The sequence below is a fragment of the Glycine soja genome, chromosome 20 (genome assembly GCF_004193775.1).
Source record: "Glycine soja cultivar W05 chromosome 20, ASM419377v2, whole genome shotgun sequence".
In the NCBI taxonomy this organism is placed as follows: Eukaryota; Viridiplantae; Streptophyta; class Magnoliopsida; order Fabales; family Fabaceae; genus Glycine; species Glycine soja.
The window spans coordinates 44389108-44413699 of record NC_041021.1 but is presented as its reverse complement, the minus strand read 5'-3'; the positions used below and the strand labels follow the sequence as shown (position 1 = coordinate 44413699).

General features: G+C 31.8%; 3 protein-coding genes across 7 annotated transcripts; 2 read left to right on the top strand and 1 right to left on the bottom strand.

Annotated features, from left to right (window-relative positions):
• The first annotated feature begins 1037 nt into the window (after window positions 1-1037).
• Window positions 1038-8351, top strand: LOC114401452 (isoliquiritigenin 2'-O-methyltransferase-like). 4 transcript variants are annotated; one of them, XM_028363964.1, is made up of 4 exons: window positions 1038-1519; window positions 1977-2290; window positions 2410-2474; window positions 2612-3037. In XM_028363964.1, the coding sequence occupies exons 1-4, from the start codon at window positions 1113-1115 to the stop codon at window positions 2906-2908; spliced, it is 1083 nt and encodes a 360-aa protein (XP_028219765.1). In that variant the 5' UTR covers window positions 1038-1112; the 3' UTR covers window positions 2909-3037. The 4 variants fall into 4 exon arrangements, with proteins under 4 accessions (XP_028219765.1, XP_028219764.1, XP_028219762.1 ...); XM_028363963.1 differs by lacking the exons at window positions 1977-2290; window positions 2410-2474; window positions 2612-3037 and adding exons at window positions 7278-7591; window positions 7711-7775; window positions 7909-8351 and having other exon boundaries at window positions 1040-1519; XM_028363961.1 differs by lacking the exons at window positions 1038-1519; window positions 1977-2290; window positions 2410-2474; window positions 2612-3037 and adding exons at window positions 6636-7174; window positions 7278-7591; window positions 7711-7775; window positions 7909-8351.
• A 1122-nt stretch (window positions 8352-9473) lies between these two features.
• Window positions 9474-17389, bottom strand: LOC114403350. Its single transcript, XM_028366264.1, has 7 exons — window positions 16710-17389; window positions 15528-16301; window positions 13427-13779; window positions 11849-12060; window positions 10472-10728; window positions 10197-10375; window positions 9474-10075 (listed from the first exon to the last, which is right to left on the bottom strand). The coding sequence occupies exons 1-7, from the start codon at window positions 16948-16950 to the stop codon at window positions 9992-9994; spliced, it is 2100 nt and encodes a 699-aa protein (XP_028222065.1). The 5' UTR covers window positions 16951-17389; the 3' UTR covers window positions 9474-9991.
• A 1859-nt stretch (window positions 17390-19248) lies between these two features.
• On the top strand, window positions 19249-22326 carry LOC114403891. Of its 2 annotated transcripts, none has more exons than XM_028367108.1 (3): window positions 19249-19403; window positions 19749-19819; window positions 21345-22326. In XM_028367108.1, exons 1-3 carry the CDS (start codon window positions 19349-19351, stop codon window positions 21924-21926), a joined length of 708 nt encoding a protein of 235 aa, XP_028222909.1. In that variant the 5' UTR covers window positions 19249-19348; the 3' UTR covers window positions 21927-22326. The 2 variants fall into 2 exon arrangements, with proteins under 2 accessions (XP_028222909.1, XP_028222911.1); XM_028367110.1 differs by having other exon boundaries at window positions 19258-19403; window positions 19744-19819.
• The last annotated feature ends 2266 nt before the right edge of the window (window positions 22327-24592 follow it).

The following is a 24592-nucleotide window of genomic DNA, read 5'->3' as shown; positions in this document are numbered from 1 at the left end:
TGGAAGCAAATAATGTGGGGGTAGATATAGAAGAAGCATGCTACCCCCTCTTATCTAATCACCTAATCACTAAAAAGAACTTGTTGCTATTTAACCTTACCCATAGAATCAATCAAGGAAATTAGAATCACAAATCAAGCAGCAATACCTTTCAGTTTTGTTGAATGGAAACCGCCTCTGGTCCACAGGAGACAGTTTTTTAATTATTTTAATTTTTAACCCCTCCCCTGAAAGATAAACATAGTACATAAATTCAAAGTTGCATAGCAATACTCAAATAAAACAAAGAAATTAAGAAAACCTAAGACAAGCCACAATCAATAAAGCATCAAATATAATGTCCTTCTAGTCAAACACAAGATACATGTTTTCTCGGTTATGCTTTAGTATGCTATCATTCTGAGAGTATATATGTTTTAAAATATTGAAATGTAATTTTATGTATTTATTTTTTATAGGGGGGGTTGGGGATTGGGGGTTTCTTCGGCTTCTTTCACATCATACTATTAGCGCCCAAGGGAATCATAAGTTACAGGAACATTAAATTTTGAAAAATAATACTATTTTCTTTCCATACACTTTTTTATTAGGTGAAATTTATATTAAGTTTCACTGAATATTGGATTCCATTTTCAAAATAATAAGACTGACACAAATTCCAACCGATATCAAAGATTATATTTCTCTCTTCTTATACCCATTATTCATATCCAACCATTAGATGGGAAAAAATCATTTTCGTTTGGCTAATATATCTATTCGGTATTTATTTTTTTCAATTTATCTGTCAGGAACATTACTAATAATTAAGTCTAGTCTCTTTTTATTCATTGTTGATTACATGAAATTAATAACAGCAAAAACCGGTCGAAGTCCTTGACTTGGTTACTAGTTATTCCAACACCGCCCACAAAAAACCAATCAAATAAGATTCAAAATGAAAAAAATCACAAGGAGTAGGTAAAGCCCCCCACTACGACTATCCACCAAATTACGCAGCATAACATCTTAGGCAAGTTTTGCCTATAAAAAGGACACACTGGAGAGCAACTAAGCAAGCCAACAACACATCATTAACCAAAAAAAGATCATCAAAATTAAAAGAAGCAAGTATGGGGGAATCCAATGTCATGACCAAGACTGAGGATGGTGCTTGTCTGTCTGCAATGCTGCTTAGTACTAATCTAGTGTACCCTGCAGTACTGAATGCTGCTATTGAGCTCAACTTGTTTGAGATCATTGCTAAGGCAACACCAGCTGGTTCTTTTATGTCATCCCATGAAATTGCTTCTAAGCTCCCAACACAACACCCTGACCTGCCTAATAGGCTTGACCGCATGCTGCGTTTGCTTGCTAGTTATTCTGTTCTTACTACTTCCACTCGCACCACACACCATGGTGCCACTGAAACAGTTTATGGACTCTCACAAGTTGGACAATACTTTGTCCCTGACGGAACTAGGGGCTACTTGGCTTCATTCACAGCATTTGTCTGTTATCCACCACTCTTACAAGTTTGGTCAGTGATTTTAATTCCATTGCATATATCATACAGAGGACACATAAATAAATATAGGGAAAGAAAATCATAATTGTCTTTTGGTACATTTTAAAGTGAAAATTAGTTAATACCTTAACTTTTAATAAGAAAAATTCCAGACAGAGTTTGAAAGTAAAGTTATGACTGATGGATCGTGTGGATCACAACTCGTATGAGGTTGTTTTAGTTTAATTATTAATCTTCTTAAGTTTGACTGAATATGAAACTGCAATAAATATTTGCATGAACAAGATTGCTTCCCATGAACATAAAAGATATTGTGGTCTCATTAAAAAAAAAAAGTTAAGACTAAAAATACACATTTTTTATGAAGTTCATGTATTTAGTCCATATGACCCAAAATGTAGGTCCTAATTTAAATTTTTCCTTAAAAGAAGAAAAGAAAGAATCTTACTTTGCTCCAATTTCTTTTCAGGTTGAACTTCAAGGAAGCAGTGGTTGATTCAGACATTGACTTGTTCAAGAAAATTCATGGAGTAACAAAGTACCAGTACATGGAAAACGATCCAAAAATGAACCAAATTTTTAACAAGTCAATGGCGGACGTGTGTGCAACAGAGATGAATAGAATACTTGAAATATACACTGGATTTGAGGGAATATCAACATTGGTTGACGTAGGCGGTGGAAATGGGCAAAATCTAAAAATGATAATCTCCAAATACCCTTTAATTAAAGGAATTAATTTTGATTTGCCCCAAGTGATTGAAAATGCACCACCCCTTCCAGGTAGCCAACTATATAGTTTTAGCACAAATATACCAAAATATTAATTGATATAAACATACTTCTACTTTCAGTTTTAAACTGTCAAGTTACTAATCAGCAAAGAACCAATTTTTGTTAAGGGATTGAGCATGTTGGAGGCGATATGTTTGCAAGAGTTCCACAGGGTGACGCCATAATACTGAAGGTTAGTATACACATATAGTAAACCCTATATTTCTATGGTCATCACTCATCACATGAGAGACTTGATATATTAATCTAAGTATCTCATTGTTAAGGTGGTAACTCTTAATTTTTCTGTCCTTGATGATATTGTTGTAGGCTGTATGCCACAATTGGTCAGATGAAAAATGCATAGAATTTCTGAGGAATTGTCACAAAGCATTGTCTCCAAATGGGAAGGTGATTGTGGTGGAGTTCATATTACCAGAAGAACCCGAACCAACTGAAGAATCCCAGCTTGTTTCCACTCTTGACAACCTCATGTTTATCACTGTTGGTGGAAGGGAAAGAACTCAGAAACAATATGAGACTTTGTGCAAGCTCTCTGGATTTTCAAATTTTCAAGTTGCTTGTCGCGCCTTCTCTAGTCTGGGAGTGATGGAATTTTACAAATAGCTTAGAATTTTAAGATAAAAGTATTAAGAGCAAACTGATAATAAAGACCTTCATGTTAGCTCAAGGTCACCACTTTCTTGTTGTACTTTCCACTTTCATTTGATGTAATGCTTATGCGTATTAAAATAATTTGGGTTCGATTTAAATATATTTTTTGTCTATATAATTTCTTTTATTTTGATATTTAAATTTCAGTTTAGATGTTTATAGTTTTAAATATTTTAGTTTTGTTTCTTGAGTTTCACTTCTTTTATAATTAATTTATCTCATAATCTTATTATTTTTCATGCATTTTAAAAATAATTATTATAAAAACAAGAATGTAAGAAGACAAAAAGATTTATAATTAATTTATCTTAAAGATTACTTTTTAAATAATTATCATTATTTAAAAAATGAGATTAGATCAATCAGTCTGGTGATCAGTCTACTCACTCCAGAAAAATCAAGACATCTTAAAATTGGTGATAACCAATTGAATCGATCCAAACTTGTGTAAAAATTGGTTTGATTCAAATATATTTTTTGTCTATATAATTTTTTTTTTATTTTGATCTATATTTTAAAGGTTTGAGTTTAGATCTTTATAGTTTTAAATATTTTAGTTTTGTTTCTTGAGTTTCACTTCTTTTATAATTAATTTTTCTCATAACCTTGTTATTTTCCGTGCATTTTAAAAATAATTATTACAAAAACAAGGATTTAAGAAGACTAAAAGACTTAGAATTAATTTATCTTAAAGATCACTTTTTAAATAATTATCATTGTTTAAAAAATGAGATTAGATCAACCAGACAAAGAATCAGTCAGGTGATCAGTCTATCCACTCCAGGAAAATCAAGACATCTCAAAATTGGTGATAACCAATCGAATCAATCCAAACTTGGTGCAAAAATTGGTTTGAAGCGGTCTTTTTCAACTATTATTAATTTTTATTACTTAAATATTATATAAAATTTTAAAAAATGTAAAACAAATTCAATCATGATTAAACGGTTAAACTACTGAATCTTAAACTAGTGTATTTAGTGGTTCAATCACTAATCTGATTTTAAAAAATTGATAATTAAAAATGAATGAGTGCATTTTTTTTCCAAATTATAAGAAACATAAACTGGTTTTCAAATGTGATAATTTCTAATTTTCATTGTAAAGTCTATTAATGACTAAAAAAATGTCGGTTGCAAAAAGAAAGCCTATTAATAATGAGACACTCATTTGTTCTCCGCGTAGGTAAATGCTTTCATTAGCCTATTAACAATATAAACCACAGTGGTGGGAAATTATTCTTTGAATTATGAGATTAATTATCACTTAAAAATTAGTAAATGCAATTGTTTTCATTAGTATTAATGAATTAGTTATTTATTTCTTACCTAATTAATCAAAATTAGTAATATTATAATAATTGAATAACCTATAAGAAAGATACGTTTTCACCTCACTGTAATAAAATTATTTTTTTAAACTAACTTCATCCTTGAGTTTGAGTATTATCACATAACAACAACCTAAGGAAAATCCAAAAAATCAAAACAGGTGCCTAAAAAATTTATTAGGCATGCAGATGTAATATCAAAAATCAATTTTCTCATCAATAATTGATTGTTTTATGAAAAATACTAGTAAATATTATCTGACAAATTCTTTTGAACTGGATTATTGTTGAATATATTAGAAAGCACATAATTTGGTGAGTCTCAATTCTTATTTAATGACTTTTTTTTAATTTTGTAATTTTTAATAAATTTTAACCAATATTACAAAAGACTTTGTTTTGGAATAATATCTATACAGGGGTATTCGAATTGAGGTCTTATGCTCTGACCGACTTATATAGATGGACAACTTGAGAAGCATAGATCACCACAAGGAGGCCGGCAAGGAATTCATGACCCCAAAACAAGTCACAAAATGTCATGTGACCTCAACCATCTAACAAACTTTCTCGCCAAAATTCACCTATACTTTCATTATTAACTCTCTCGAACACTGATTTGGGTGTTGGAGTACTTGCAGGTACTTCATTGTTGCTATGTACACCACCACCATTGGGTGTCACCATCGTGCTACATCCATTCAAGCCTATACCTAAATCGAGTCTCCATCACAAAATTGGATCTTCAACTTTTTCATCCAACAAATAATCTATTAGAAAATTTGTAGCATTAGAAAGTGTGCTATTATCACTCTTTTTTTTTATTCATGAAAATAATAAATAATACCAAAATTTACAATAATTATGCATCTTACTTAACCAACTAAATTAGATTACATTTGACATGACTCATATTTTTTTATTCCTAGATTGATTGAGTAGAAATAATATGGAATAACATTTCTCATCAATGTGGTATGATTTGAATGGTCTCGTGCATTCAATGCTTCATTTAATATGGATGTGTGCCCTTGCCTCTCTTTATCTTGATAATGATGGTGTGCTTAATTGTGTTTTTTAATAATTTTTAAAATATTTATTAAAACAAATTTTGAAAAAGTATGAGAAGAGGAACTGTACGAGGCAAAAAAAAGCAAAACAAATTTTAGATGCTTTAATTTTTTTATTTTATAAAATAAAAAAGTATATTCTCCCATCCCAAAATAAGTATCTCATTTAGAAATTTTTTTTTCCAATGTAAGTGTTGTATTTAGTTTTTTAATGTGATACTAATACTTTAATTTTTTAATATAATATTAATACTAAAATTAATTTTGTAAAATTATTATTCTTTTTTATTTATTTATTAACTTTTTTTAATAATATAAAATAACTTAACGACACTTATTTTATAATAGATGAAGTATTACTTTTGAAAATAGTTTTAAAAAATTACTTCTTTATTTGTTTGATTGTGGTGGGACAAAGCCCCTAACAGAGAATTAATTAATCACAAGAGAAGTATGGTAACTCACCCATGAAGGGGACAGAAGCAGAAGCAAACTTAGCAATTAAGTGAACTGCATGCCACAGCTACTCTTCTTTACAAGGGCTATTATTCCATTATTATTTGTGTCCCTTTAGTATGGCAGCACATCACCTGAACATGTATGCATGCTGAGGATTTGAATTTATTAAATGTTCTCACCCAGTCACTAGTCACTAGTCACTAGTCACTAGTCACCAGCACATGCTTCTTATTAAATAACATTTACTTATTTGTATGATTATTAGTATACTTTATCAAGTCTTTTTCTGTGTTTTTAGTTAGAAATTGCCGCTTTGTTATTTAAATTTATTACATTTCTTTTTTCCACCTTAACACGGTTGCAAGTTTATTTTAAGCCATGATTATTTTCGTATATCAATTCATTAAAGGGAAGAAATTAATGGGGGAGGTAGATAGAAGAAGAAGCATTCTATTTCCGCCCCTCTTATTTAATCGCCTACTCACTTAAAAGAACTTGTTGCTAGCTATTTAACCGTGACCCATAGAATTAAGGAAATTCGAGTCACAAATCAGGCAGCAATATCTTTCTAGCTTTTATATAACCAATAAAATCACTTTTTCTTTGGTGTTAATTATATATAAGCAACAATAATTAACTTTTAACTTATGTAAGATTAAATTTCTTTTATATCCTTACTCACTCATTTGATTATAAGTAATAATTTTATTAAATGTCATATAACATTTAAAGTGAAGGACTTTTATTTTGGTCCTAAAGGCACCCACTAGGACTATCCACCAACCACCATAGGTAAGTTTTGCCTATAAAAAGGACACACTGGAGAGCAACTAAGCAAGCCAACAACACATCATTAACCAAAAAAAAAACATCAAAATTAAAAGAAGCAAGCATGGGGGAATCCAATGTCATGACCAAGACTGAGGATGGTGCTTGTCTGTCTGCAATGCTGCTTAGTACTAATCTAGTGTACCCTGCAGTACTGAATGCTGCTATTGAGCTCAACTTGTTTGAGATCATTGCTAAGGCAACACCAGCTGGTTCTTTTATGTCATCCCATGAAATTGCTTCTAAGCTCCCAACACAACACCCTGACCAGCCTAATAGGCTTGACCGCATGCTGCGTTTGCTTGCTAGTTATTCTGTTCTTACTACTTCCACTCGCACCACACACCATGGTGCCACTGAAACAGTTTACGGACTCTCACAAGTTGGACAATACTTTGTCCCTGACGGAACTAGGGGCTACTTGGCTTCATTCACAACATTTGTCTGTTATCCACCACTCTTACAAGTTTGGTCAGTGATTTTAACTCCTATATACGTATATCACATTAGAGGACAGGTGTATGTATGTATGTATGTATGTGTTGCATTTTGAAAAGAAAAATAATCATTATTGTCTTTGGTACATTTTAAAATGAAAGAATCTTTCTTTGCTCCAATGTTCTTAACTTTCCAGGCTGAACTTCAAGGAAGCCATGGTTGATGCAGACATTGACTTGTTCAAGAAAATTCATGGGGTAACAATGTACCAGTACATGGAAAAGGATCCAAAAATGAACCAAATCTTTAACAAGTCAATGGCCAACTTGTGTGCAACAGAGATGAGTAGAATACTTGAAATATACACTGGATTTGAGGGAATATCAACATTGGTTGACGTAGGAGGTGGCAATGGACAAAATCTAAAAATGATAATCTCCAAATACCCTTTAATTAAAGGAATTAACTTTGATCTTCCCCAAGTGATTGAAAATGCACCACCCCTTCCAGGTAGCCTATTATAGTGTTTTATGACAAATATATCAAAATATTAATTGATATAAACATACTTCTACTTTCAGTTTTAAACTGTCAAGTTACTAATCAGCAAAGAACCAAATTTTGTTAAGGGATTGAGCATGTTGGAGGCGATATGTTTGCAAGAGTTCCACAGGGTGACGCCATAATACTGAAGGTTAGTATACACATATAGTAAACCCTATATTTCTATGGTCATCACTCATCACATGAGAGACCTGATATATTAATCTAAGTATCTCATTGTTAAGGTGGTAACTCTTTTTCTGTCCTTGATGATATTGTTGTAGGCTGTATGCCACAATTGGTCAGACGAAAAATGCATAGAATTTCTGAGGAATTGTCACAAAGCATTGTCTCCAAATGGGAAGGTGATTGTGGTGGAGTTCATATTGCCAGAAGAACCCGAACCAACTGAAGAATCCCAGCTTGTTTCCACTCTTGACAACCTCATGTTTATCACTGTTGGTGGAAGGGAAAGAACTCAGAAACAATATGAGACTTTGTGTAAGCTCTCTGGATTTTCAAATTTTCAAGTTGCTTGTCGTGCCTTCTCTAGTCTGGGAGTGATGGAATTTTACAAATAGCTTAGAATTTTAAGATAAAAGTATTAAGAGCAAACTGATAATAAAGACCTTCATCTGAGCTCTAGGTCACCACTTTCTTGTTGTACTTTCCACTTTCATGTGATGTAACGTTTATGCATATTAAAATAAATTGATTTTGGTTTAAATATTTTTTTCCTATATATTTTTTATTAATAAACAATTAATACATATATTAACTATCTAAAACTCGTTTTACCATGTTCAGTTACAAATTAACACAAATGTTAAATTTGTTAAATTTGATAATAACTACCTTAAAAATATAAAAAAAATATTTCTTAATTAATTAATAAATAAATAAATAATCACATTAATAATAGATTTAAATAATCTTTTGGTTCCAATAAAATAAAGAATTTTAATTTCAATTTTATTTTAAAAAATTTAATCCTTTAAATTTATTTTTTAGTTTAGTCTTTATTATCAAATAATAACATTAAATAATGATGTAACAATTGTACAGTCACAAGTATGATAGCATTAGACCAATGCTTAAGATATTGGATGAACTAAAATGTAAGTAAAATAAAATAAAATTATAAAGGCCAAATCAAAATAAAATAAAACTATGAGGATTGAAACCTAAGTTTATAAAATTTTAATGACTAAAAAACAAGATTTTAAATATAAAGATGAAAACAAAAATTGAGATAAAAAACAAGGACCGAAATATATTTAAAACATTAAGTTTATTACTTTTATTTTTGTTGAAGTTTAATTTTGATTGAGATGAGGTACATAAGGAAAGAACCTTCTTTTAAAAACTTTATATGTCTAGTACTTAGAGTTAATCTTGCTTCATGTACAAATTTAAAAAAAAAAATTGCTTTCTTTCTCAAATTTCTTTTAAAATTAATTCTGATTGCTTTAAACTTTATTTTAAAACTCCTAAACAATAATCCATATGCTCATAATTATTGTAGTTAAAACCTCATTTCAATCGACTACATGTCGGAAACTTGTGAAATAAATTCAAAATAATACTTGAATCTATTTGTTTTAAATTAAGCCAGAGGTTTAGTTCACCTAACAGGACACTTCAACCCAAAAAGGAGGACCACAGTCAACATCACGGTCGAGATACAAAAATGTTACTATACAAAACGGTGTAAAGCGATAGTGTCTTCTAGAATAGGCCAATATTACTTTTTTGAGATGCAAAGTGCAAACTATCTGCATGGCACCAAGTAGTAACCTCAAAACAAAGGAAGATAGAGAGAAGGTGGGAAATTTGGGGAGGGAAGGAGTTTAGTAGAGAGTGGTACACATTTAATTTAACAACTTATCCGGGCTAGTATAATGAAATATTTAGTAATAAAATCAATAAGAATCACGAGTCAGATTTCTAACGTATGAATGGCCTGTCAAAAATTTCTACATACAAACAATCCCAAATTAGAAAAGAAATATGAGCTGGGGCCATAGTCGTGGAAGTAATGGTGAGGGAGCTTTGCTTGGCTCCCAAGGCATAAATGAATTATGTCACAAATGGATGGATACAAGAGAAGGGATATGATAAAACATAACCACAAAATTATGTTTCCATGGATGGCACAGCAGCACTGTAGAGAAACACCACTTCACTTCCATGGTAAACACCTGTGCTGAAGCATAAGTCACTGAATCATCATGTGAATTGTGACACAAACTCTGCAGCAGATGGCCAGCAGCAGGGAATCACAACTTCAACAGATATAGAAGAAACTGGTGGCCAAGTACATCATATCAAGCTCAATAGCAATAAAAATGTTAATAAAAACTCGCGTTATTCTGTTGTTTTTTGACGATTTATCCTCTTCTCGTCCAACCTATGACGGAACAGCTTGGCTATGTGTCTCCTTTCACAGTCCTGGACATAAAAAGACAAGAAAAAACATTAAATGCTACTTTCATCACTACCACTAGAGCATCTACCTTACGACACAACGCAAAGAAACTATCAACATGTAGCTGTGCTTAAGTTTCTTCACCTTGAACATATTCAGATGAAAAGGTTTGTCCGGATTCATCCTTCTCAGCTTCTGATAAGTATATGCAAAACTCAGCTGATCACGAGGGGTAAACCAGTCAACTTCATTGAACCACAGACAGGAAAACAAATTTGACATCGGAGTGTGTGCTCTGATAATAAAAGAACCTTCAGGTACATCTGTCAAAAGATATTATAAGTCATTTCAGTACATTTAATCAACAAATTTCGAGAATTGACAGAAGAAAAAAAAAAAAAATCATTAACAGAACATACTGCTTGGAAGAAGCTTATTTGGATCTGATGCATCAAATTTTTCCAGTCCATCAGCCCGGTAAAATGCAAATTGTTCATCTATGACTGTATGATTATACTTGTTCAATTTCTTGTTCCGTGCAACTTCTTCCCACACGCAATGCCGATCATAGTGATTGGATATTGCAAATTCATAACCCTTTCGCCACAAAAAATATTCCAAGATAAGTAAAGGATCAAGCTGCAGCCGTAATTTGCTATCCAACCAAATTGAATACCTGAAAAGAAATTTGAAAGAAAAGCAAAGTCATAAATTATAGAACACATAAGAAAATGAAAATAAGAAAATTGTATACAAAATGGAAAGTAACTAAATAATCAACTTATAACAAGAAAATCAATAAGAAACCTGTTTTAAGATTTAAGATACCTATGTACAGAAAACTACATAAAAAATGGATTTGTAATTTTGTTAATCCCCACTGAAATAAGGACTTGACTGCTCCAAAAACCAAGATTCTAAAATTAGGAAATTCACACAGATTCATTTTCTAAGTCAGTTTAGGCTAGGAAGGTTGGGGAACTTAAAGAATCACTAAAATTTAAGCATTAACCGTAATTACATACCAAGGCAGTCTGGAATTTTCATAGAAACACCTCCAACTTTTAAAACATTGAAAAACACAGCAGCATCCACAAGTATAACGAAGCCGTAATTCCATGTATATTCAAGCCAATAAATCATTAATCAAAATTGACATAATACTCCACATAAATCTCGTTCATCATTCAATCCCATCAAGGATTCATCATGCAATAACCTTTTAGCTTTGTACAAGTATAAGGTTCTTTATCAGTAGTAAAACCTAATAGTTAGGTCTATACTACTATCACACTCTATAGTTTCTACTTTACCTTCCTCCTTCCAACACTAACAGTAACAGCTTGGTCTACAATTACATTCATAATAAAGAATCAAATGCCAAAACCACCTAAATCAATTTTTCACCATTTCATTTTAAAGTGATACATCATCATATTAGAGTATTCTTACTCCACTGTATTGACTTTTACTTAGTGTTAGTTCTGTTAGTTACCTGTCAGTGAGCTGTCACTAGCTGTCAGGTAGTTACAGTTACTAACTGTAGTTAGTTAGTAACTGTCAGGGTTAGTTTACAGTTAAGTCTCTCTCTATATAGAGATGACACTGTTGGTTGTAACTTGTCTAATCATTTTTCAGATCAATGATAAACTCAATTTTACATTCTCTCAAAATCTATCACATCAACATATCTGTCTTGGTGTTTAATGCCACCAAGCAGTTGCCATGATTAAAGCATCATCTAAATCAATACTGGCAAATTCAAAAGAACACATGTTTTATCATATCAGTCTCACCTTGCAAAAGGAAAAAGTCGATGCGGCAATAACTTAGGAATTTTGCCCACTCTCCGCATATCATCATAGGGTAGATTCTTCACTACCACTAATTTCCAAAAGCCAATGAAACCCATTCTATCAGGCACATGACCTTCTGAAGAAAGTGTCCGTATTGTAATTTCATCAGTAAACATCACAAAGCAGACATTCTTCCTTGACAATCGAGTGACCTGAAATCATGATGACTTAGATCAATGCAATAAAACATATTTTGTGGCAATTACAGCAAAAGTTTATGGTTAGCCACATGTAAGAAGCTCTGTCCTTAAGATTTCAATAGTTCTAACAAACAACTCTGAAAACCAAAAACTCAATGCTAATAAAAAAAAATCAATTTTGAGAAAGGTAAGTAATTACTATATCAGTGGGTAATGCTGTGTGGATAAAATCTTTTGTACCTTAAACCTAGGCACCTAGGCAATTTACAAATTTGAAAGAATAAGAGAGTATCCATTTTTTCCCAGCTGTGAAGCCAAACATCTAATACCCAACTTTTACAGGGAAACTTATTTTTCTCCTACTGCGTGTTAAGTATTGCTGAATGTTAATGTTGAATGCCTTTCAGTTTCTGCAAAGTAATTATACCATTCCAATCAATTCCCAAATATCTGCTTATCTTATTGCTGAAAAGTTCATGTGTCTTTGTTGGCCTATGATATTCTCCTTGGGAGGACCACACCACAAAAGTCATTCGTTATAGTTGGAGAGCTCAGGGCCTTATATCCACACTAGAATCCCATACTTCCAATGCGAGACTCATTCTATACCTTGAAATGGGATCCTAACATCCCACCACGCATTGCAACCTTGGCACCTATGCAGGCCAGCTGTGCACTTGCCCTTTGATTAGTTTTGGGCAAGCACTGCAATGCTAGAGTTACCACTCACACCACTTGTTTGCAGTTGAGACATATGGTGAAAAACTATTGATACCAAATTACAAATTAATAAGAACATTAGGAGAACCACACTACAAAAGTTAGCCGTTATAATTGGACTGTCGGAGAGTCCAAGACCTTATAAACCTCGCACCAAAATCCCATACTTCTAACATGGAACTCAAATCCCATACCTTGCAATTGGATCCCAGCAGCTTACTACAGTATTCTCAAAAGTCAAATCAATGTTTAGTCCAGAAGTTAAGGACACAACCGACTAATTACAACTTATCATGTTCATGTCAAATGTTAGGACCAGAGAAATTCCTTGGGGAGGAATTATCCAAACAACAAACACGGAGGCATATGCTTAAAACCATGTCAAAACACAAACAATTGGTGTCCAATTCCTACAGACTAGAGACTTTTGAGCCATCTTATAATCAAAATTCAAAACAGATTTAGATCAGAATAATTATAGATGCAGCACAGTGAATAAAGCATTGTCATTTGTATGTGAATGGAACTTGAAATAAAGAAATATTTTACTATACCAAAAAAAAGTAATATTTTACTGGAAAATTCACACATGATTTTTCACCTACAAACACCTCTCCAACCCCACAAACTGAAATAGAAGATAAAGTAGAAGCATTACTGTTTTGGTGGCTGGGGTCCTCAAGCGATCAGAATTTCCAAATATGCATGAAATCACAGCAATGTGGCACCTGCTGATGTAATTTGCATCATCTTCTGTCAAGTCAAATCCAGTGCTTTGAGACCCTTCAGGACCTTTAACAAAACCACAGTTTATTTGCTGATCACGTGCCAAAAATGAACTTTCTCTCTCTTCTAAGCTCTGATGACCTGCAAATCTGGGCACCCATTGTTCATCTCCCAGGGGCTTCTCTTCTGTCTCTGTGTACTGTAAGTTAAATCTTGAAAATTTTCGACTTTCTAGTGGTTCTACAAGCTGCGAAGTCGAGTTTAACAATTTCATCTCACAGGATCCTGTAAAATAGGTGGCATGTCAAGGACAGCTTCTTTCTTTTCTTCATTTTATACTTTAGTGAAAAAAATGGAGATATCATGAACAAAACCCCTCTAGGAGTGTTTGGAAAATCTAAAAGTGGCCTTAAAACAGACTAAAATAAAACCAATTAGATATAGCTATATAAAATTGGAACCATTTGTAAACTATATTAATTTGTCAAACTTAGTAAATATTAGTGATTCTAAATCAATTTTAAGAACATCATTTAGTAAATTTTGTCAAACTTGGTTACATGAGAAAAAAAGGTGACAGCAGGAAGTGAAGAGAAAAAACTAATCTAATCACACATAAACCATAATTGTACACATTCCTATGCAATCAATTTAAACCAGAGATCTACTTAAATACGAAAAACATCATAGTTTTTAAATATTGCATAATGTTTAACAAGTTAGAAACCATCTTGATTAGACCTCTTACAATGTGGTTTGGCCCTAACTCAACTCTACAAAACCAGCTTGTAGGGTGAGGGTTACCCCCAACTTATAGTCTTATTATACACTCTATCTTGGCATTATGTCTAACCGATGTAGGACTTGGGTTTTTTCCCAATACACCCCCTTCATGCCTAACACTTTTGGGCTTGGTGCATGGACAATATAGTAGGTGGCCTATTAGTGGATCTAAGATAGACTCTGGTTCCATCATAAAATGTGGGTTTTGGTATCAGAGCCGTGTGATCTTGTTCAGACACACATTCAGTACACCTTAGATATAGAAGACCAATTTATCTGTTATTCTGAATATAATAAACATGCCGTCCTGTACTGCCCCGCCCTCAAAATATTGCAGATGTAAGATATAATTTAAACTTGTATTCGCCATGTGATTTCATTTTAACTTCCATATCTAGGTAATCATCTACGGATTGACAGACCAGAAATGAAAAAAGTCCTAAACACTTCTTAAAAAGGCATTAATAAATAGAGTATTCACATATTTTGTCCTTAGACTTCAAATAGACCCAGAAACTTGCCACTTTTCTACTGATAATCAGCCTAAAATATTTGGCTCCAGTGTTCAGATGGAGTGATCAACAAATTGATCAGATGATTCAGAACCACTACATTTGTAGACCATGAGTATTATGCTAATTTAATCATAAGCTGGAGATTCGACAAATGTTCTCTGTAGCTCACCAAATGGCATAAAGCAGGTAACCAATGAAGCAGAAGAACAATTATGGAGCATAATAAAAATTCATTTACAAAATTTATAGCCACTGAACAAAATAATAAGAACTCAAACTAACTATAATCTACATAAGTTCCTCATGCCCCTTGCTCTTTTCATTGAATAGAAAATAAAATGAAAACCAGGAGGGACCAAGCAACACGAGCAATGATTCTGACATCTTGAATGTAGACTGTTCCATTTTTAATCAGAACAGTTGAACAATTATTTCAGCATCTTTTGATATAAAACTTAAGGTAGTTATGATGCTGTCACACTCTAATTCTAAGGTTGAACCGACCCAAGTAATGAGATGTATATTGACTAAAAAGTTTCCAAGTATTCACTGGTTTGGAGGTAAATCACTTCCAATTAAAAATTCCAATGCTTAGTCAATGCCCATGCAAGTAATGTGAGTAACAAATAAATATTGATACTGAATACAGATGCAAATGACTTTTGAAAGGAATTTAATACAACTAAAATAATTTGCATGATATAATAAAAAGCCAACAGAAACAATGAATTTCACCTGAAAATTTGCGTCGTTTGGCTTTCTTCTTTGTTTCAGGATGTGATTTTCTAGTTGATTGTCCATTAGAAGGATTTGCATGTTTAGCATTTGTTTTTCCATCATGAGATTTTTTTTTATTAAAGGAAGATGTCCCTTCAACATCTTCAGAAGTAACATCATCGTTGTTTTCCTCATCAAAAGAATCATTAGGTTCTTTCTGTTTCTGAACCTCATTGTCCAAGCTTAGCACACTAGAATTAGAATGTTTTACTTTCATATTTTTGCTATCACCAGAATCTTCCATTTGAGCATCGTGAAAATCAAAAAAGTCATCATATTCATCATCAATGTCATCCGCTGCATTCTTCTTTTCCAGATCAGTGTCATGCGACACTTTCCCATCATCTTCAGTGGAGTGTCCCAGATTCTTCAAAGAAGCCTCATATTCTGCCTCATACCTTTTCAACTCATGACGTCCAGCTTCATTATACAAGCCATCACCTCTCCGCTGTAAACCATCCTGAGAAGACTTTGAATCATGATCCGTCTTTACAGAAGCATCATCTTCAGCATTTTCATCTCCATGATCCTTACTCGTCTGCTCCATCATATCCTCGCCGTAATCACCATCCCTTCTCCTATCATCCCTATCCCAATATCTCGAATCCCGGCCATGTCCCCCAGAGCCATGCCCAAAGTCAAGGACTTTCTTCCTCTGGATCCGTGGTACATTTGTAAGAAAATCAGAATCACTCTTTAAATCATCACTATCGCCACCATTGTTACTTATTTCTGCAACCACAGATTTACAATCTTAAAAAGCCAGAAACAAACTAATCTAAAAAATTAATAACAACAAAATGAACTAAGATGATGAAGCAAAAGCAAACATTTGGTCACCGACACAACAAATGAAACCATAGAACTCAATCTATTACTTCCCCGAATAACCTAGCCCCAATTCAACCAACTGAAAAACCCAAACCAAACAATTAAACAAGAAAAATCACAGATTCAAAGCCCTCTCCCACCCCAGCAACCAAACAAGAAATCACACTCAGGTTCATGCAAAACCCACAATGTTGACTCACATAGGTGCTCAAGAACCCCCAATAGAAAACAAAGGCAATGTGATAAAAGAGAGAAAGAAAGAAAGAAAGAGAAAGAAAAAGAAAAGACTCATTGAAAGCAGAACTTCACCGTCTCTAGAAATGTAAGAGAATACGAGCACAGTGACGACAAGTACGAGGAAGAGGAAAACGAGGATTGCGGCCACCGACAGGTGAGTGGCCCTGTCCGATCGCGCCGATCGCCGGAGCCGCGGCTGCTTGAGGGCGGCGCCACCGCGAATCCCGACGGCGACGTGATCGCCGGCGCCGTTGGCGTGGTGCAGATCTCTCACCCCAAACCTCTCCATTCCCGATTGCCTCTGCTGAGCCATACCATAACAATGATTCACAGTTTCACACACACTGTTTCTCTTTCTCTCTCTAACAAGCACCGTTACCCACGTGCTCGTTTTCCTCAAAGATTCAAACTTGGACACTTTGGTGTGATGGGGTGGTGTAGATTTCGGTGGGTGAGAGGTGAAGAAGAGTGTGAAGCAAGCGATGGAAGACGAAGGTTGATTTGTGTGTGTTTTTTGATTGCGAGAAGAAGAAAAAAATGGTTTGAGTTTTCAATTTTTTATTAATGCAAAAAAAAAATGGAGGATATGTATGAGCAAAGCAGACGAAGAGTAAATAAGAGAGAGAAAGGGTTGCCGGCGACGGTGCGCCGCCGGGGACTGGGGCGAAAATGGGTTTTATTTTTCCCCCTGAAATTAGAGGACAATAAAGGGTATAATCTTTTAATGATTGGGATTTAAAGATTGGGTTGAACTTTCTGTTTTCTTTCTTTTCCTTTTCCACTTTGATATATACTATAGAGAAATATGTGAGATTTGATTAATATGTTAATTATTAATAAGTTTAATAATAATGTATTATACAGATATTTTCGTTGAATCATAAATCATCATTAATATTATTTTTAAAATAATTATTATAAAAGTTGATTGAAGGAAACTGTAAATATATAATATTTCTTTCATTATTAATTATCTTCTGGGTTCTATTAAATATATATTATTGTGTTTTGATCTAGTTTTAGAAGATCTCACATAGTAGATCAATTTCTAGTTTCGGAAAATAGATCATCGTTTAATTTTTTTTATCATGGTTTGATTTGATCCAGTTTTGGAAGATCTCGCATAATAAAGTTTTATTTGATTAAACAAAGATGAACTTTAGTTGCGGGAAGAGAAGAGATTTTACTGTACTAAAACCTTGAAAATGATGTACTATAAATGAAGCAACTCCAGGAAAGCATCATTTTCCTTCAAAAGAACATATGGCGTGCCATAGGCGAAAAATAATTTTAAAATAATACGGTCACCATAATTTTTTCACCCAAAAATAAAAGTATATATATTTATCCAAATAATACATAAATAATATAAAATATTTTACAAACTGAGAAATTAGTTCTCCAAAGATTTTTCACTTGCACAGTTTTTTTTAATACAATTTTGTATATGATGTTATAGAAAAAAAAAACTCACAAGTTGTTAAATGAGATTTTGTATAATGTTTACATTTTTTCTTAATACTACTTGTTATTTTATTATCTTGGATAATTTAAATCATTTTTTATTTTCACTAAATTACTTTTTTATTTTACTACATAATAATTATTTATTAAATATGAAATTTAATGAGTTTCCTTTTTGTTTATTTTATCTTGATCTTTTTATTATTTTTAGGTTTGCTTAATTTTAATATCATAGACATATTTAGGCAAAAAAATCAATAAAAATAAAAGCATAAATTAAAACAACATCATTCATCAAGTTTCTTTAAGAAAAAAAATGCAAAATTTATCAATTAAAAATGTTAATTTCATTATTATATTTATTTTATATAAAACAATGTAACTAAAATTATAATATGCATATGGTTAAAAAAAAGTTATGATATTCATATTATACTAACAAAATATTTTCATATAATTAATTAAATAGAAAATAAAGCACACAAACAATTTTTTATATAAGATAAATTATGATTATTTATTTTAAATATTAATTAAAGATATAAAATAATAGGTAAATTATTAAGAACATTTACACACTTTATGTTGAATTCATTCCTTTCATATGTTTTATTTTAAAATATTTGTCTAAAATGGAATAAAGTTAATTTAAAAATAGTTAAAAATAATAATATTTAGTATTTAAATACTTTTACATTTTTAAAATGAAAAAGATTGGACAACATTAAAAAAAAATATCACTTCTGATTGAAGAATAATACTATCATAAGTTTTATTTTTTAAGTTATACTTACTAATAATTAATTTGTAATCTATCTAAATTTTAGAATAAATAGTTAAATTCATTCTCAAAGTATAATTTAATTATAAATTAATTATTAAAATATAAAAAAATATAAATTTAATTTATGAATTTTCAAAAAATATGATAAATCTATGAAGTTACTTTCGTCACCATTAAATTATGTTTAGAATTAATTTGTTATATTTTTTCTTATTCAAAAACTTTACTATATCAATTTGTGAGCTCTCATGTATTAATTTGGGTATTTACATTAAAATTTAATCTTTGATGTCAGATATTCGAATCTTGAAATTATATATATATATATATTTAAAAAAAAAAGGTTTATGTGTAATTTTCTGAACCACCAAAACGTAGAACTACAACCTCAAAACTCCACAAAACAGTATTTTTTGGTTATGGTGTTGGGTAAGCGAATTAGCGAAGAAGCATAAGAGCGTCGATGGATAGTCTCAAGTTCGCATCTTTGACGCTGCCTCCTTGTTCTCGACGCTCTGGTTGGTACCTTCAACTTTCCAATCCTTTTCTTCCTCTTCTTTGCTATTCTTTCATTTATTGTCCTTTTCTTTGAACACGGGAAATTCTGGTTCTATTTATCACATTCAAAATCTGAACTCAACACGGGGAATATGAGGAATTTGCTTTTTGGGTGTCATTGATTTTTTGTGACTTTTATAGAGCGTTGACTTTGCTTTAATCTTAATGGTGTAGTGTAGGTGGGAGAAGTTGTTTTTGCTTTTATTGGGTACCCTTTTTTGTTTTTCACTTTCTTATCTCCCCCATATTGTAATTTACTACTGTTTACTATAATCCGATACTTATGTGTTATTTTGCTAGTGCAGGGATGCTAGGAAAGAGGTTGAATTCCCCTTTACTTATTATTGATTCTTCAGCACAGTTTTGCTATTGCAAGGTAAATGCATTTTAAAATCTGTTTTTTCTCTTTCTTTTTGTAGTTTCATGTGTATGTTTGCTTGGAAATGGTTGGTTTATGTGGAATGATTGATAAAACAAAATTCATATTTATAATTTTCTTTATGGGCATTTCCAGGGAAAGATTGAAAGCGGTTTTGTTAAAAGTTTAGAATGGATGTTAATCAGTAAAAGGTGGGTTGTAATTAGGAATTGGGGATTCTCTTGTTCTGTCATCAGTAATAATGTAAATAGTGATGATGTAGGCAAGTGTAGAAGACAGCTTCTTTGAATTTTGGCCAGGACAAAACTTAGATGCTGTTCTATAGGCACTTTTGGTGCTGTCCTTCAATCAAAATTATCCGTGAAATAAAGGTTTGCATTAAAGGTTAACAAAGATTACTGAAGCGAAACTCCAATTCTGATTGGAAAACATCACCAAAAGCACCTAAGGAACTGTATGTAAGTTTTGTCCGGTTGGTTATTGTGTATTTGTGTTTGCTTGCTATGTGGAAATTGGAGAGAAGTCGGTTGATGGCTAATGCTTTTCGTTGGCAAGTCAAGGGTTTAAAGTTTGCCATCTTTGCTTTGGATAGGACTATGTTAGCCTTTTCATTGTTCATAATCCATCAAGCTGGCTGAATGATGGCCGTCTCAATGTTTTTGGATGGTTATTTATTCAGAAAACGGGTACTAGTTTATGCTATTATAAACTGAAGAGTGAATGCTATTTTGTCCTAAAAGAGGAATCCGTCAGTATGCATTCATTCTATTATCATGGAGATTTTGTATTGAATACTGTGCTGACATGTTTAACTTCCCATAAGCTGAATTTTGATATCCAGATGTCTTTCTTCTTGGATTGAAGTGTATAAGAATGCTTTCATGGTTTTGTATTTTTGTTGGTGGAATTTCAGGCTTTGCAAAAATGCTTAGTTACCTAACATATGTTACATTTTTTACTCCCTATCCTATAACGGCTAGCAAGGAACTTCATAATTTTGCACATTAAGAAAGAGATGAAGATCCAGAACTGAAAATCCAAGACTTTGAAATGCTGCTAGAGAATACTATTTTTTTCACAACTGAATACCAGTTTTTAAAATATTCTGTGTAGAAACTTCAGAAAAGTAAAATTCACTGTTCTTTGTTCTATGGTGTCCCATCCTCATCTTGCTTCTTGAAGAGTTAAATATCGGAGTTGAAGGCCTAAGTATTGAGCTCCCATATTTTTTTAAAAAAAAAAATGTATACGCTGTTTATCTGAACCTTTTCTTAAACTTTACCGAAGTCATGTTTTGACAATTCTCCTTGAGTTACAACAGTGTAGAGATTTGAATCTAATCATGCGGCAATTGGGCTATTTATTCTGTCTTCACACATCACAGACAATAATATTACACATTCATAAAATGTATTTCAACTTACATTTCTGTTTTTTTTTATTTATCCCAAAATTGTGTATAAATTTCATACGCAAGGCTAATAATAGTCGTCCGAGTCTGAAAATTATAATGATCATGCAGACTGATCTTGCTGCCGCATCATCAAGTATTCCACTGCCAAATATGAGATTTTCTTGTAGATTTTCACCAAGTGTAGCAGCAGAAACATGGACCTCGAATCTTTCTTCCAAACAATGGATATTGCACTCAACTGCACAGATAGAAAATATAATCACAAGTAATGAGGATCAAAGCATGTGGGAAGCATGTAAACAAGCTCTTTCTGCATTTAACTTTAGTGATGAAGAAAAGGACAAGATACTTGGAAAAGCATTTGGTCTTATTCATTCCCCTTACTGGGGAGAAGAACGTAGTAAGGAAGTTCCGAAATTAAAGACAGTAAATGGAGTATTAGACTATCTGAGGAGTTTAAATCTTTCTGACGATGATCTGTCCATTTTGCTTAAAAAGTTTCCAGAAGTTCTTGGATGTAATTTAGAGGAAGAGTTGAAAGGCAATGTAAAGATCCTGGAGGAGCAGTGGAGTATTAAGGGAAATTCTCTTAGGAAACTTCTCCTTAGAAATCCAAAAGTTTTGGGTTATAATGTTGATTGTAAGGGAGACTGTATTGCACAATGCACTAGATGCTGGGCTCGCTTCTAGGTGATTGGATGAGAGATGTATCTTTTTGCAACATTAGTTGACTGCTGCATAATTGCTTTGTTCATTCATCCCCCCTCTCCAACAATAGAAGGCAGAGTTGTATGTGAAGAAAGTTTCTCACTTTCTATGATGCAAAGTGGCAAGAAGTAATTCATTCTCAAGTTGAAGAGGATGATTTTGAAATTATGATTATTGCTGTAGTGTCCAGACCATGGAATGAAGTAAATCACAATAAGTTTGTTTGTAAATTATGTTCCTTTTGTCTGAAGAGGTTTTATTGTTGATGGACTCTTACATAATATTTGATCCTATGTTGATATAATTGTAACTCTAATGCAGATCTCCTCTCCCTATGAAATGGAATAGACTAGAATGAAATAAAAATGATTATAGGTTTTTATTGTGTGTATTGCATAAGATGGAATAAAATGAGATTAAAAAAAAGACGCAATAAAATGGAACATGATGTAAGGTATTTTCATTCTGTTTAATGCGTCTCTTTTTCTTCTCTTCCAATGGTATTAGGTTTTTTTTAATCTGTTTTAATTCTATCATAATATAATATTTAAATAATGGATGGTAACTTAATTTTATTTCATTTTAATTTGATTTTATTCATAATTAAATATTGAAAGGTAGAATAAAGGGAAAAATTTACAACTTTTTTTGGTCTGCAGGGTTTTTACGTTCAATTTGTATAAAAAGAGTATATTTGTGACATAGATAAAGAAGTGATAACAACATATTTTCTAACAATTTTTTTAATATATTCTGTTTATTGTTTAGAAATTATTAAAAACTAAAAAATTTAAGTGAGATTCATTAAATAAGGATTAAGAGTAGGATGGTAAGTGAGTCAGTTTGGTTTGGGTTTGGTTAAATATGTGATCTAATCCAATCAAATTTAAACCAGTTGGTTTGGGTTGACTTTTCAAGAAAAAAATAAAATTCAATCAAAATCAACTCGTATGTAAATAATTTGGGTTAAGTCAACGGATCAAAACATTTAATTTTGTTTGTTCTTTTTTAAATTGTCATATTTTTTATAAGATAAAATTTTTATTAAATGAAATATTGTAATACATTACTTATTATTATTAAGTGTAGTCAAATAGTGAAAAAAAATTAGGAGAGAAATCACATTATTATCTATTTGTCATCATCACATAGACTAAGATACTATGTTAAACATGGTTTAAAAATTAAAATATGATAAAAAAAATACTATACCTACAAAGCCTAAAAACCCAAAAACTAAAACTATTACATCATAGTTTGAAAATTCCAACATTCCCAAATAATCAAATGAGTAATGCAACTGAAATTTCAACTAAAACTAAAATAATTTGAAACAAATTAAAAAACAAAATAGATGCTCTATAACCATCTTAGCTGCAACAACTTGAATTAATTACTTATATATATATATATATATATAATAATAATAATAATAATAATAATTTAATACAAATTAATGAGTCAATATGTCCAGATATTAAAACTCGTAATTCAACCTCAAAATTAAACAGGTTTGATTGGTTTGATTCAAGTCACAACCAAATCTTTGGGCTTATTCTCATCTCCAACAAAGTCAACAATTAATAAAAGGAGTGTTGTTAGGTGCACCCAGCATTATTGCTGGTGCACCATCACTTAAGGTAAAATGACGAAAATATTCTTGATCCGTAAGTCATTTAAGTTGATCCGTAAGATTTTTATGGATCAAGTTGATTCGTATTGTTCCGTAAAAGGCTTACGGATCAACTTGATCTGTATCAACCTTACGGATCAATTTGATCCATATCAACCTTACGGATCAACTTGATTAGTACGATTTACGGACCACCCTCATACACACCCATCACAAATGCGAAAAAAGCGCAGGGACAATTTTGGTATTTTAAAAAAATGTTGGGTGCACCAGCAATAATGCTGGGTGCACCTAGCAACACCCTAATAAAAGAATGGAAAAAAATGAATTTTCTCCTTCAATTAGATTTGCGTTGATGGTCGATCCATATCCATATAATCACCCCTGGAGCATGGCCATTGCTTTGCGCACCAAGGTAAACTGCTTGTGCACCCAATGCTTTTTCTGTTTTTTTCAAAATTATCCCTAACAAATTTAGGGATTAACAATCAGTATGAACATATTATGAATTTCTTAAATTTTTTAAAGAAAATATGTTGACACTCTAACCAACTGAACTAATAGACCAATTATGTTATAAAATAATTAATGCCGTTATATATAACACTAAAATTTTTAATATATACTTAATGTAAATATAAATTTACATAATAAATTTTGTGACAATTTAAATTTACATGTGTATTAAATATACATTAGAATTTTTTTAAAAAAATAATTTGCAAAACATTTTAAAAAAATTATAATCCTTACATACATATGGATTGTCGATTCGTACATACCACAATCCTTATGAACATACGGATTGCTAATTCATATGAACATACAGATTGTCGATCCGTATGAACATATGGATCGTTGATCGGTATGAACATGCAGATTACAATTTTTTTATTTTTTATTTAAAATCGAAAAATTAATTTTTTAAAATTTTTAATATATATTTAATGCACATGTAAATTTACATAATAAATTTTATGACAATTAATTTTATTATAATATATTTAATGCAGCA

What these genes read in the sequence shown, in the direction of transcription:
- LOC114403350 (XM_028366264.1), bottom strand. Translation starts at nt 16,950, where the DNA reads ATGGCTCAGCAGAGGCAATCGGGAATGGAGAGGTTTGGGGTGAGAGAT. An exon ending in CTCTTACATTTCTAGAGACG is followed by an intron (nt 16,302 to 16,709) that starts GTGAAGTTCTGC and finishes CTGTGGTTGCAG; the next exon opens with AAATAAGTAACAATGGTGGC. An exon ending in CGACTTTTTCCTTTTGCAAG is followed by an intron (nt 10,729 to 11,848) that starts GTGAGACTGATA and finishes ATTTCTTTTCAG; the next exon opens with GTATTCAATTTGGTTGGATA.
- LOC114401452 (XM_028363961.1), top strand. Translation starts at nt 6,708, where the DNA reads ATGGGGGAATCCAATGTCATGACCAAGACTGAGGATGGTGCTTGTCTG. An exon ending in GGACAGGTGTATGTATGTAT is followed by an intron (nt 7,175 to 7,277) that starts GTATGTATGTGT and finishes TTAACTTTCCAG; the next exon opens with GCTGAACTTCAAGGAAGCCA. An exon ending in AAATGCACCACCCCTTCCAG is followed by an intron (nt 7,592 to 7,710) that starts GTAGCCTATTAT and finishes AATTTTGTTAAG; the next exon opens with GGATTGAGCATGTTGGAGGC.
- LOC114403891 (XM_028367108.1), top strand. Translation starts at nt 19,349, where the DNA reads ATGGATAGTCTCAAGTTCGCATCTTTGACGCTGCCTCCTTGTTCTCGA. An exon ending in TCCTTGTTCTCGACGCTCTG is followed by an intron (nt 19,404 to 19,748) that starts GTTGGTACCTTC and finishes TTGCTAGTGCAG; the next exon opens with GGATGCTAGGAAAGAGGTTG. An exon ending in CACAGTTTTGCTATTGCAAG is followed by an intron (nt 19,820 to 21,344) that starts GTAAATGCATTT and finishes ATGATCATGCAG; the next exon opens with ACTGATCTTGCTGCCGCATC.